Genomic DNA, 13,048 nt, shown 5'->3' on the forward strand with positions numbered 1-13,048 from the left:
CAACGGACTCCCCCCGTCTTCTTCTTCTCCTCCTTCTTCTCCTCCTTCTTCTTCTTCGTCTTTTTCTTCTTCACACACTCCGGAAAGCTGTGGCGCTCGCTGACGGCCCCGAGGCCCCTCATCTGTGAGAGACCAGCGGTGTGTGTGTGTGTGTGTGTGTGTGTGTGTGTGTGTGTGTGTGTGTGTGTGTGTGCGGTGTTGTGCAAGAGAGGCATCTGCTATCGTTGTGTCAACTTCCTCTGGAGGTAAAGTCCTCCTTACCATCACTCAGTGAAGACAGTAATTATTAATAGAGCCATCTTTAGCATTATTATATTATTATTATATTATAATATGATGCTCTGAAGCCTTTTGACCTCCTTATACCTTCTGGAATACTTCAGCTTGGCCTGTTTGAATAAAAAATAGTCTGATAGCTTGTTCATGAAAGTATTTATTCCGTAGGTTATTCTTACTGTATCTAGAAAACATTTTAATTCAAATATGGGGAAAAATCATATTCATTAAGTACATGAAGGATGAGCTGACAAATGTCTCTAACCTTAAAATGAGGCTTGACTTTATTTATAAAAAGTGAAGATCTTCCAGAGTCTTTACAGAATGTCTTACATGTGTGAACACACAGAAGAGTCAAAAGGAGACGACTGAGATCAGGCCTCCGCATCAGGATCTGATCCGTTATCGTTTAAAGGCCAGAAAGGAACTTCTGCTAACGATGACCTAGAAGACGTGAAATGTCAGTTTCAGCCCATCAGACAGTCGTGTTCAATGCCGTCATGAATTCTCGAGTTACGGACAAATAATTGAGTTTTAGTGAGGTCACCTTGACCTTTTGACCTCTAAAATCTACACGGAGAAGACATTACGAGTCAAATTAGAAAAGTTGGACGGATGGATTGCCTTCAGGACGCAGCTGTCACCATAAAACAGTTCATTTAAAAGACACTGTCCTGCTTCTGTGGTCAATTACACACACACACACACACACACACACACACGGTACTTGTACATAATCGATTGAGCTTGGAGTTGTGCAGATTTTGTGCATCAAGCATTCAAAGACATCGTCCTGTCTTTAGTGGTTTGACACCTGCAGGCCTCCATCTTTTTAGGATAATATGATATGATTGTGAACACCAGAAGTCAAAACTGCTTTAACTTATAGATTTATATGTTTTAGTACTTTGCCGTGTTCTAATAAATGTAGTTTGGCCAATTTCTGCATTTGTGATTGCCAGAAGAAAATCATACGTTATTATCAAACTGTTTTATTGGACATTTCTTTCATTCTCTGAAGACATCCTAATGCATGTCATTCATATTTAGACTTCACATTTTCACACAGTTTTTTGTGTTTCAGTTCCCACCGTGACAGAAACATTCCTTTATTGGCTTCAGGATATCCCCAAATACAGCGTTTTGGGAGTATGTCAAAGTGCTGCAGTTGAGACGGGCACAAAGATGGTTTCTGCCTTTGTATATTTAATTTATACCTCTTATTTAACTTACAGAAAAACATAATTTTAATGAGGAGAACACAATCGTAGCCACACATGACAACTGCTGGCGACGTGCCGCGGACAGAGCGAGTGATCAGTCCCTCGCAGCGTTACTGGGTTCACTTTCATCAAACTTTTCCGGGGTGTGTACGGACGAAAAGGTGAATTTCAGCGTCTATGTAGCATTAGTTACATTTGACAAAGCCTTGGAGGTCTTCCAGGAACTTGATGTACTCTTGGTGCTCGGCGGCAGTGCTCAGCTCCATCAGCTCGTCGGCGAAGGTGTTGTCGATCCCCCGGTCGGCCAGGAAGTCCATCAGGTGGTCGTACAGCGCCTGGAAACACAGCAGCGGTGAGACGGTGTCGCCAGAGAGCGGGACTCTTGTTCAAGTCTTCACTCGCGGCCGTCGCGCGTATTATTAAGCTCCTCAAATCTCACCCAGTCCAGAGAGTCTGTGTTGAGCGTGTAGCTGGTCTCCTTCCAGTCGGTGTCGCCCTCGGGCTGGAAGCTGACCTCGCGAATGGCAAAGATGTCGCTCTCCTCTTCTCCTTCGCCGTGACTTATCTGCAACGGAAAAAAAACATAACTCAAAACTGTCAGACTGAAAGGACAGAGACGCGCTGCCGTCGAGGCCGTCGAGGCCGTCGAGGCCGTCATGGCGGCGGCCGCGTGCTCACCTCGTCTTCAGGGAAATGGCAGTCAAACACAAGGGAATGTTTCGCGGCCTGTTTCGTTACTTCGACGACAAAGTTGGGCGTCGACACGATATCCGCCTGTAAAGAAAAGATCATTTTTGTTACCTTCACATTTTAATGCCAATCACACAGTTGATCTCCATGACTTTACACCAAATGTTCATGACCAAACATTGTGTGAAATCTGTGTGTGAACAGTAAAAAGTGATAAAATGTAGTATTTAAACTAATAGTTAGGATTCAAAGCATGCAGTAAACCTTAAATGAAACAAATGAATGAGACAATAGTTTGATTAAAAGAATAAACATTTATATAGATGCCTGTATGTATGCCTGCTATTATTTTGAGCATCTTTCTTGTCAAAGCATATTCATTATTTTAAACTCAGCATATATAAACGTCATCAACACATTTACAGGACTTTTCAATGACTTTTCCAGGCCTGGAAACCACCATTTAACCTCCGTCATGACTCACTTCCTCTTCTTCTGCTCCCGCTGCCGACTTCTGCTGTGCCTGATCGGCCTCCTCGTCAAAGTTCGGAGGGATACTGTTGTTGACATTGAACGTGACAGTGATTCTGAAAGAAAAAAGACGGATCAACGGGTCATTAGCGTGCCCACAAGGTCGCCGCGGATGTGATAGTCAAAGATGGCGCCGGCCTCACTTTTCTCCAGCGACATTCCTGGACAGTTTGGCCTCCGTGCCGTTCATCTCCAGCTCCCATCCTCCAGACATCTTCGGGAGGGTTTTGCTTTTCTGGATCTTTGCCTCCTCTTTGATTTCATCAGACAGGAAAGCGCTAAATGCTTTGTCACCTGTTTGAAAAGAAAAAGATATACAACAGGTTATAATTATGACTAATATGGTGTAGAGGAAATCCAATCTTTGAGAGTTTCACTTGCTTGCACAAAGCTTACACACAAGGCAACCTTCCCTCAATCTCCAGCTGGCACGCCCACAACATGTTTCCAACATGTGCTCTTGATCTGGAGAGCACCGATCCCCCTCTGACAACTTTAACGCACAGCTTTTCCTCCTGATATTAGCTTATTATAGGTCATTATAGGTCGCTATCACACCGTAAAATACAATGCTACTATATTTCCTAATCCCAATTTATAAAACAGAAGATGCACAAATTGATGCTTGACTGATTCTCTGCAATATTGAATAATTCTACTATGTAATTGCAATGACTAATATCGATATGATTCATTTAAAAGATGCTTTTTAACCTCAACCAGGTTGCTTCACATGTCAACTTATACTCCAATAAGATAATGCTTCCCTGAAACACACTTACTGTTTAAAAATCTAATTATAAAGTTGTCTTTTGACTTGTTCTGGAGAGGATAGCAGCCCTTCAAGGTGAATGCTAACAGTGAGGTTAACGGTGCGTCCTGGATGAGGCTGCTGATGTGACGCACGCGGACATTAGCTCGTTTCTAGTTGAATGCTGGTCGTTACCTTCCGTGTGCAGTCCTCCACATCCACACGACACCAAGGGATTCAACGCCTGTGAACCGAACAGTTTGGGCCGGTAGCTCGACGAGGCCCCTTTGCTACTCAGCATCCAGAGAGACCGGGTGAAGGGCCGAGTCGTCGCCGAGCTCGGAGGGCACAGTGCCGGGCAGCTGAGCGGCAGCGCCCGGGCTGCGGGCGACGTGGAGGAAGAGACCCGAACAGCGGCTCCCACGGCGCGGACGACGGACTTCAGCATGACGGTACCGGAGCGGGACTGCGAGGTGTGTAACGACGGAATAAATACGTACACAACTGCCGGCTAGCTCCCCGCTTCTGCTTCTGGAGGCTCACGTGTGGAAGAAGGACACATTGACCTTTCTTAACTATGACCCCTGAACCGGAAGTGATACCGAGAAGACAAAATAAAAAAAATTATGTGTTTAAATTAACTCAAAGACGACCACAGCTGATCTAATATATATATATATATATATATATATATATATATATATATATATATATATATATATATATATATATATATATATATATATATATAAAATAATATATATATTTATTGAATGTAGTGATGTCACAAACTACCCTACAGCGCCTCCAGTGGCTTCATAAAGGAGAGCGTTATGCCGCCCTATCATAGGATATATATATATATATATATGTATATATATATATATATATACATATATATATATATATATATATATATACATATATATATATATATATATATATATACATATATATATATATATATATATATATACATATATATATATATATATATATATATATATATATATACATATATATATATATATATATACATATATATACATATATATATATATACATATATATACATATATATATATATACATATATATATATATACATATACATATATATATATATATACATATATATATATATATACATATATATATATATATATATATATACATATATATATACATATATATATATACATATATATATATATACATATATATATATATACATATATATATATACATATATATATATATACATATATATATATATATATATATATACATATATATATATATATATATATATACATATATATATATATATATATATACATATATATATATATATATATATATATACATATATATATATATATATACATATATATATGTATGCATATTTTGTGGAGTCCACAGTGGACATGGCATCCTGGAGGAAGGGGTTGCATCATTTTAACTGTTTTCAGGGTGATGCTGTGTTGCATCATTTAAACATGACGCCCTGCTGACAGAAGATGGCGCTGTTTTCAAACAAGTAACAAGGATGCCAAAACTTACAGTAAAACAGTTTTTGTCCCAATAATCAGTGAAATGCTCCCTTTGACGTGAGACATTGTAATCTGTTTAGCAGAAAAATTTAAATGTATGTATACTGTTTATCAAAATTACTGAGCGAGAACATCCAGAACATTCATTTTCAATGTGTTCAGGTCTGACAATGTAGAGGCCTCTTCACAGGTATGGATTATGGCACTATCATGTCAAACCAAACCGTGAAGCTTCACTCTCTCATGTCGACTTGTTCTGTGGGAGAGTGGTTTGATTTTTATTAAAAATAACAATAGTGGTTATGCAAGACTTCAGAATAAATACACTCATAATAAACGTATCAAATGCGAGCATTTATCTTACAAACTTCATCGCATGCAGATCTTAAATGGTCTGATGAGTCTCTACCTCCAGATGCATTTGGTGTTTTTGAACCGTTAGAAAGAGCAATTTATTCAGGTTACAGTTAAACATTGTACAGTCCTGAGTCCAGTGTAAGAAAAAAAGACAAGAGCATCCGTCTTAATCCTAAACATGACGTGATTTACATTCTACAAAGTATGAAAGACCTGAGGGATCAGATCTTTAAGTACAGTCTCCATGCGTTGCATACATATCTGGGCAGCGTACGCCCGTCGAGGGGCCGAGAGACATACAACATCAGTGGAACCTGGAGAACGAGGCATGCTTCTTCTCATGTGCATGTGTTCGGGGGAGCGGTGGTACGATCTCAAAAAAAGAAGAAGAAAAAAAAGCATGCACAAGCTGACGAGACGAGTGCTGCGTGTCGAGTGATTATAAAAGTGCCGGTGACATGTGGTAAAAAACTCATGTTCTAACTCACACTTTGGCTTATTTTCTTGTAATTACATAACCTCAGATTATGACAAATCTACTGTCTTTGCATATGTAAAATCCTTTAAGACCACTTTGTATAAACCCCCATGCGACACGGCGGGAAAGCTTAAGACAAGACCGCTTCACTTGAGCTTCTGAGAAGCTAACATCCAAGTTAATTCCTCATTTTCATTAAAAATTAAACTGAAGGGAACCATCTGCCGGTCGCTCTGCCGATTCCTGAATCTAGTTTGTGTCGGTGGCTTAACAACTAAACACAATACGTTAAGAGATGAACACACGGACAGTTCTATTAAGTCTGATTATGAATACATGACCAGATAAATCACCTCAGCCCAAAACAAAGCTCAAGTGAGGTTATCCGTGCGCTTCAAACGCATGCAAACGTGGAAAGAATTGATGCGTGACATCTGTTTCTCTTCTTTTTTTTCAGTTGGCCAGATAGAAAGATCAAGCGGAGAAAACGCAAGATATAAAATCTGAATTACAGCCTTGCAGGAAGTCAAAGTCGTGAGGCCTCGATGTGCAGATCTCTGCTGCAGTGACGCGTGCAAAAGATGCTCGTCAGCTGGGAGGTAGTGAGAAGTGAACCGCGCAGAAAAGTGTTCAGATTTGCACTTGTATTGAAAATCAAAAAGCGTCCTCATCCGACGTCATCACTGAGAAGAAGGGAATGCATTTCCCGGTTCTCTCACCACTGTGGGGTCAGAGGAAGGGAAGGGTCCCGCCTCTCCGTCGGTTAGCTCTTGGAGGGGTGGAGTTTGCGGCCAAAGTACTCCGGCGCCGCGTCCAGCAGCCAGTCGGCGTCCACCAGGCACAGGTCGCGCATGTAGCAGCGGGACGTGTGCAGCAGCTCGTTGAAGACCACGTAGGCCGGCTTGGCCTGGAACAGGACGGAGGACGGGTGGATGGCCACGGGCTGGTGCGTGTCCAGGGCCAGGTAGCTGCCGTCGGGCTGCAGCTCGGCGGCGTTGACGAACAGCCCGTGGGCCAGGCAGCGGCGGACGCTCGCCGTGTCGGCGCCGCACGACTGCAGCTTCACGTTGAGCTGGCGGGGCGACGGGCGGAACGGGAGAAAATGGAGTTTACTGGAGGTCAAACTGTCACAGCGTGGAGTTATCGACAGTGTCGTGAGCAATATGAAAAGGTTAAAAACAGAATATTTTACACAGTGTGCGCTTTCTGCCCTCGCTTCCCTCCAGTTGACGTACATTTATCTGTTCATACAAATACAATTGTGGGTGGATCTAGCTAGCTAGCTTGATATTTCTCGATATATTTTTCAATTCAGGGTTTAGTTTGACCAGAAGGTCGCGACAGTGGGAAGAATGCTGAGTATAATGTTTCTATTTGTTTCTCTGGAGTATGTAGGACGCTGTTTTACTCCTCTACTCCAAGGTGATAGGATTAAGGTATGAACTTCAGGTGATGTTTCTCAGCCGCCACGGAGAACCTCCTCAGTATTCACGGCCGTTTTTAAGACGCGTACCTTAAGGCAGATATCTCGGAGTTGAGCCTGGACGTCTTTCACCAGCCCCATGTTCCTGCTGTTGACAAAGTTCTCCCGGCACCACTCCTGTGAAAGCAGACGCAGCAATGTTGCAGCAATGTTGTTTGCGTTTGTGTCACACTGACACGCACAGCTCTGCTCACCTTGTTGCCGCTGACTTTCTTGAACGCCCTGTAAATGTTGAGCAGCGTCACGTGGTCTCCTTCGCTGGAGGCGAACTTCTTGCGCGCGGCGAGCACCTCGTCCCGCCGGGCGGGGGGGTTGTACAGCACCGTGTCCACCGACAGCAGAGACACGACGCTCAGAATCTCATCGCCGCAGGAGAAGTCGGGGGCCAGCAGGATGGTCTGCGAGACGGGGGAAACGGGGGCGAGGTGAACGTCACACCGTTATCTAATCTGAGTGTAGCGTGCGACCCAACGCTTTCAGTCAGCACTCAGTGTTTTGTGTGTTGTTTTTTTTTACCTTGGCGTATCTGGGCTCCAGAGGGAAGCTTGCCATCTTCTTTCCCAGAGCCGTGAGGAACGCCTGCCCCTCCTTCCTCTCCACGGCCCCCAGCAGCTCCAAATGCTCCACGGCCGAGCGGACGGCCTCTGGGATAAACACAGCGAGGGGTCACTACGGCGCACCGACCGACCGACCGACCGACCGACCCCCCCTGCTGGACGGCGTCCAGAATGCGCGACGGATATTTTTACGCGATCGACGACTTCTTACCTGGCGAGGGCTTGGACATGAAATCAAAATTCGTCACATCTGGAACCCCCAGAGCCATGAGCTGCAGCATCACGCTGGCTAGGTTACACCTGCAGGCACGCACAGACACACACAATCACACACACAGGAGAGCAGACAATCAATCACTCTGACCCAAATGCATCAACATGCGGGGGAGGCTGTTATCTGCGTGGGGGAACAAAGACGTCCTGCGGCACCTCTGGATCTCGGGCACGGTCGTGGCGATGAGGTTGTCGAACTCCGGCTCGGTGTAGAGGCGGTAGCAGGAGCCGGAGTCCTCGCGGCCGGCCCGGCCGGCCCGCTGCCACGCCTGCGCTTTGGAGACCCGCTGCACGGCCAGCACCTCCAGCCCGCTGTCTGACGGTCACACAGTCACGTCAGAGACAAAGAACCAACTCAAACACATCAAAAACAATACATTACTGTACATTATTTAAATTAAACGGTCTAACTCAGACCCTCAACCAGACATGTTTATGTGTTATGAATGGGTAGCGAGGTGGGAAGTCATGTTAATCGTTCATTTGGAAGCTCATCGTGTGACCTTCTATGTAAAATCTTAATTTAGGAAAGTAAATATTCAGTATAACTGTCTGATTTATGCATTTCTATTTCCCTCTGAAATGCAGTGGAGTAGAAGTCTGTGTTGTCGCTGACCTTCCGTTTTTCTATTAACAATCACAGTAATAATGTTAATGAATGAATCTTAATTAATTAAAAAATGGAAAGAAAGTCATCTTTGTCTCGAGTACAACGACACAGGTAGAAATTACCTCAGATTACTTAAATACAGGACTTCAGTAGTACTGAGTTACTTTCCACTGACCTGTGATAAAAAACAAGATGGCCTCTTTATCTGCGATTCCTAAAAGGCACTCGTCACGATAACGTGATTATATGTTAAACACTGGTATGACAGCGTGTGGGAAGACTGAGTCCTCTGACCGGGGTTGAAGCGCTTGGCCTTCACCATCCCCGTGTCGATGACGAACTTGATCCCAGAGATCGTGACCGACGTCTCTGCGATGTTGGTGGAGAGGATGACCTTCCTGCATCCCTGGAAACGGTAGAAAGGACGACATTCAGTTCAACGTGCACATTTAATATAGAACGAAGTCTGTGAAACACAGAGCAAGACACTGCAAAGTGGCACTTTAGCTACGAAGGAAAGCCAAAACAAAGCCGGACGAGCCGTCGACACATTACAGCAGATCTGCTCAGATATTCTGTTTCAAAGTGCGTCATCTTCTTCCCCCTCACAGACATGTCTCCCTCGTGGTCACGCCGCTCTGCTCCTGCACGCTCGCCGTTGCCTTTACCTTGGGAGCCGCCTGGAAGACCCTGAGCTGCTGCGCCGGGGGCAGCGACGCGTACAGAGGGATGACGAGCATGGGGCTGCAGCCGTCCGGCAGATGCTTGGCGATGTCCCGGCACGTCCTCGCCAGAGCCTCGATCTCCTCCTGACCCGTCATGAAGACTAAGATGTCGTGGGACGGAGGCGCCTCCTGCGTGCAAACGGAGAGGCCGCGTTCTGTTCCGGTGTCGAGAACAATCGCCACAGACCATGAACACATGCTCGCAGGTTTGTGTTGTTTTTTTTAATAATGGGGAACGGGAAGAGACTCCATTGTTTGGGCTTTGATTTAAAACGTGAGTGGCGAAATGCAAAGACTTTTTTTTTTTTACATACAGAGTCCAACTATTTATACAAATTATTTCAGCTCTGATGTGTCGTGTAATGCAGATACAGTCGCTCCAAAAAGCCCTGCAGCAAAGTGACGTCGCTAATTGCTGCAAAATGACAGATACCCGTCCTCACCAACGAGGGACGCGGTTAGCGTCGTGTTACAACTCTCGAGTTGGATTTAAGTTTAAGAAAATAAAATAAATTGCAACATTTATGAAGTTCTGTTGGGAAGCATCAGCTGCATATGTATGGAGATAATATGGAAAATAAAGACCTGTATGCTCTTGTCTGTCCGGAGCTAAGCTACCAGCTAAGCTACCAGTCAGAGCACTGAGGAACTGCAAAATAAATACTCCTAAATCTTTTTTTTTGTTTTTTAACTCCTTGTAGTTTTAATTATGGAATTGCAATAAACTCAGCTAACTCTAAACTGAAGACTCATGGCTGGTATTAACTTTCTCTGGTGTTTTCTGAAGCAGTTTTTGTGGGTCGTAAAAACTAAAAGAAGCATTAGTCATAAAAAAAATAAAGAAAAGGCTAAAAAGAAGTGTGTGGAGGCCTGACTAGTTTCCCCGGCTCTGACCTGATGGATCTGGAAGACGGAGACGAGTGCAGCCTGCAGGTAGTCGGACTGGGGGTGCTTGGTGTAGAAGATCTGGATGGGATGCTGCCTGCCCTCCAGGTACAGCACAGGGGACTTGTTGAAGTACTCAGAGAACAAATCCACATCCATCGTGGCCGACATCACTATGACCTGTTACGCAGGACACAGAGCGGGTTCGGGTTGACGGAAGGAGATGCTTCCAGAGATCCACCTATCGTCTCAAAGAGCACGTGCGGTGAGACCTTACCTTCAGGGGAATCTTGTTAAGCTCTCTGCGCCTGCGCTGAGCCGTCTTAACCACGCCGAACAGCACGTCCGTGTGCACGGTGCGCTCGTGAGCCTCGTCCAGCACCACCACGGTGTAGCGCAGCAGCAAGGGGTCGCCGATGGCCTCGCGCAGGAGCATGCCGTCCGTCATGAACTTCAGCTTCGTCTCGGGGGAGGTGACGTCCTCGAAGCGCACCGTGTAGCCGACCTGCGGAGAGGTTTGGGGTTCGGGTTACTGTGAACGGACGCGAGCGCCGGGGAAGAGTCTGTCGGTGACCTCGCGCGGCGGCGCTCGAGGCGACGCGACACGAACAAACAAAGCGTGCGCATGGGGAGACGCCTCCTCGGTGCGTACCAGCTTGCCGAGCTGCGTCTTCTTCTCCTCCGCCACCCTCCCCGCCAGCGAGATGGCAGCCACCCGGCGGGGCTGAGTGACGGCGACGATGCCCTGTCGCCCGATGCCGGCCTCATACAGGTACTGGGGGATCTGAGTCGTCTTCCCAGAGCCGGTCTCGCCTGAGAGAGAACGGGGTCACGGTGAGACAGAGATCAGGTGCTGCACTACACATCTGTGGAGCGGAAGTGACATTTTGGGAGCACAATGTTCATCCAGATGTGACTCACTCATTTAGTCGGCTGGTTCATACACATTTTAACCAAAGGATTTCCATGACTTTAAACCAAATTTCCATGACCAAATATTTTAGGAGATCTCAAATGTATACATAAAAAGTGATAAAATGTAGTATTTAAACTAACAATGAGGATTCAAAGCATACAGTATAACTTAAATGGCACAAATGAATAAGAGACAATAGTTTGATTAAAACAATAAACATGTATAGGTATACTCAGCGTATGCCTGCTTATATTTGAGTGCCTTTCTTTTAAAAGCATAAAAACAGCGTAAATGAACGTCATAAAGATTAAAAATGTCCCAAGCTTTGGGGACTTGTGAGACTTTTCCAGGCCTGAAAAATACCTATTATTAAAATTACACGACTTTTCCAGTTGTTTCCATGGACGTATGAACCATAATAAATAACTCTTGAGAACATTTATTTATCTGAAAACAAGGTTTGTCGAACTTGCTACAATGTCGCCAAGCGGACGACGCAGTTCCGGTTTAGAGCGCGCGGTTTCCGTTACTCGAGTCGCACAAACAGAGCTAGCTTAGCAGCAGCTAGCTTAGCGGCAGCTAACCGCCTCACCGATGAGGATGGCGTTGTGCAGCTGCCTCAGCTGGCTCAGCAGCTGCGGCTTGGCCTGGTAGATGGGAAGCTTCTTCCTCTGGACGTCTAACGGAATGGTGGCATTCCCCTTTCTGGGCAGCAGCATTCCAGGTTTATTCCTGTCGAGACGGAAAAAAACAGACCCCGGCTTGAATCTTTTAGCCGGAGGAGGGTCGGGGTCGTGGGGCATGGTCTAGAAAAAGTGACCCTTTGGAGCGAAACCTTTGCGGTTCTTTCTTGAGCTTTTTTTTGTAACGTTTTAAAATAAACGTAAGAGTGTTTCTCATGCCCACTGACAGACCAGCGAAGCGCCACTGCGGATGTTTTGCCTTCCCCACGTGGTAAGACTTCGGCGCAGATGTTTGACGTCATCGGGTCACTGTTGAACATGTGAACCTGAGTACTGACTGACAGGTACAGTGGTCTTCCATGGTGCACACTGTTCAAATCACACCCTTTAATTGTAATGTTTTTAATATGAAATATTGTAGAGAAGATTTAAAGTGCATGAAAGAAATAAGGTAATAAAAGACATTTAAGATTCAAGATGTTTTACTGTCATATGCACAGATAACAGACAGTTATTCTATACAATGAAAAGATTATTTTGCTCAGTCCTAACACAGAATTACAATAAAGTTAAGGTAAAAAAAATAAGGCACAAAATACAAAAGATATAACAGTATTAGCATAATAGTTATCGTAACAATAACTGTATTGCTTTGATAACATATGATAATAGTATTGCTTACTGTATCTTTATGCACTATGCATTGCTACAACATTGCTATAATGTCCAAGTATGGTCATGACATGAAGTCAATGTATTGACATGTGACTTTTATACATGTATTGCATGTAATGTATGCATGTACTGTGTTACAAATAAATAAAAAGCATCTACTCCCCCATCAATCAGCCTCTTTTTATTAACATAATTCATTAATTTAATTATTTTATCACATTCATGTGTGTGGAGATTTACTGCACTTTAGGTCCATTTATGATTGAATGTCTGCAGTATTAAGGGATTTAATTACCTTTAATCGATTTGTAAAGACCAAAATCTTAAATAAGCGTCAGAGGGCTTTACAAACTGTTAACGACATCCTCAGTCCCAGGACCCTC

General features: G+C 44.4%; 2 protein-coding genes across 2 annotated transcripts; both read right to left on the bottom strand.

The window, feature by feature from the left end:
- Positions 1–1,462: 1,462 nt before the first annotated feature.
- c1qbp (complement component 1, q subcomponent binding protein) lies at positions 1,463–4,025 on the bottom strand. The gene is made up of 6 exons (XM_068600561.1): positions 3,667–4,025; positions 2,864–3,014; positions 2,674–2,776; positions 2,178–2,273; positions 1,939–2,064; positions 1,463–1,834 (listed from the first exon to the last, which is right to left on the bottom strand). Exons 1-6 carry the CDS (start codon positions 3,917–3,919, stop codon positions 1,685–1,687), a joined length of 879 nt encoding a protein of 292 aa, XP_068456662.1. The 5' UTR covers positions 3,920–4,025; the 3' UTR covers positions 1,463–1,684.
- A 1,274-nt stretch (positions 4,026–5,299) lies between these two features.
- On the bottom strand, positions 5,300–12,244 carry dhx33 (DEAH (Asp-Glu-Ala-His) box polypeptide 33). The gene is made up of 12 exons (XM_068599737.1): positions 11,900–12,244; positions 11,044–11,204; positions 10,669–10,896; positions 10,401–10,571; positions 9,450–9,635; positions 9,076–9,187; positions 8,328–8,487; positions 8,110–8,198; positions 7,858–7,985; positions 7,536–7,739; positions 7,372–7,458; positions 5,300–6,930 (listed from the first exon to the last, which is right to left on the bottom strand). Exons 1-12 carry the CDS (start codon positions 12,108–12,110, stop codon positions 6,622–6,624), a joined length of 2,046 nt encoding a protein of 681 aa, XP_068455838.1. The 5' UTR covers positions 12,111–12,244; the 3' UTR covers positions 5,300–6,621.
- Between the last annotated feature and the right edge of the window lie 804 nt (positions 12,245–13,048).

Source organism: Clinocottus analis, unplaced genomic scaffold (genome assembly GCF_023055335.1).
Source record: "Clinocottus analis isolate CAN_PGR_092001 unplaced genomic scaffold, fCliAna1.0.p SCAF_5, whole genome shotgun sequence".
Lineage (NCBI taxonomy): Eukaryota > Metazoa > Chordata > Actinopteri > Perciformes > Cottidae > Clinocottus > Clinocottus analis.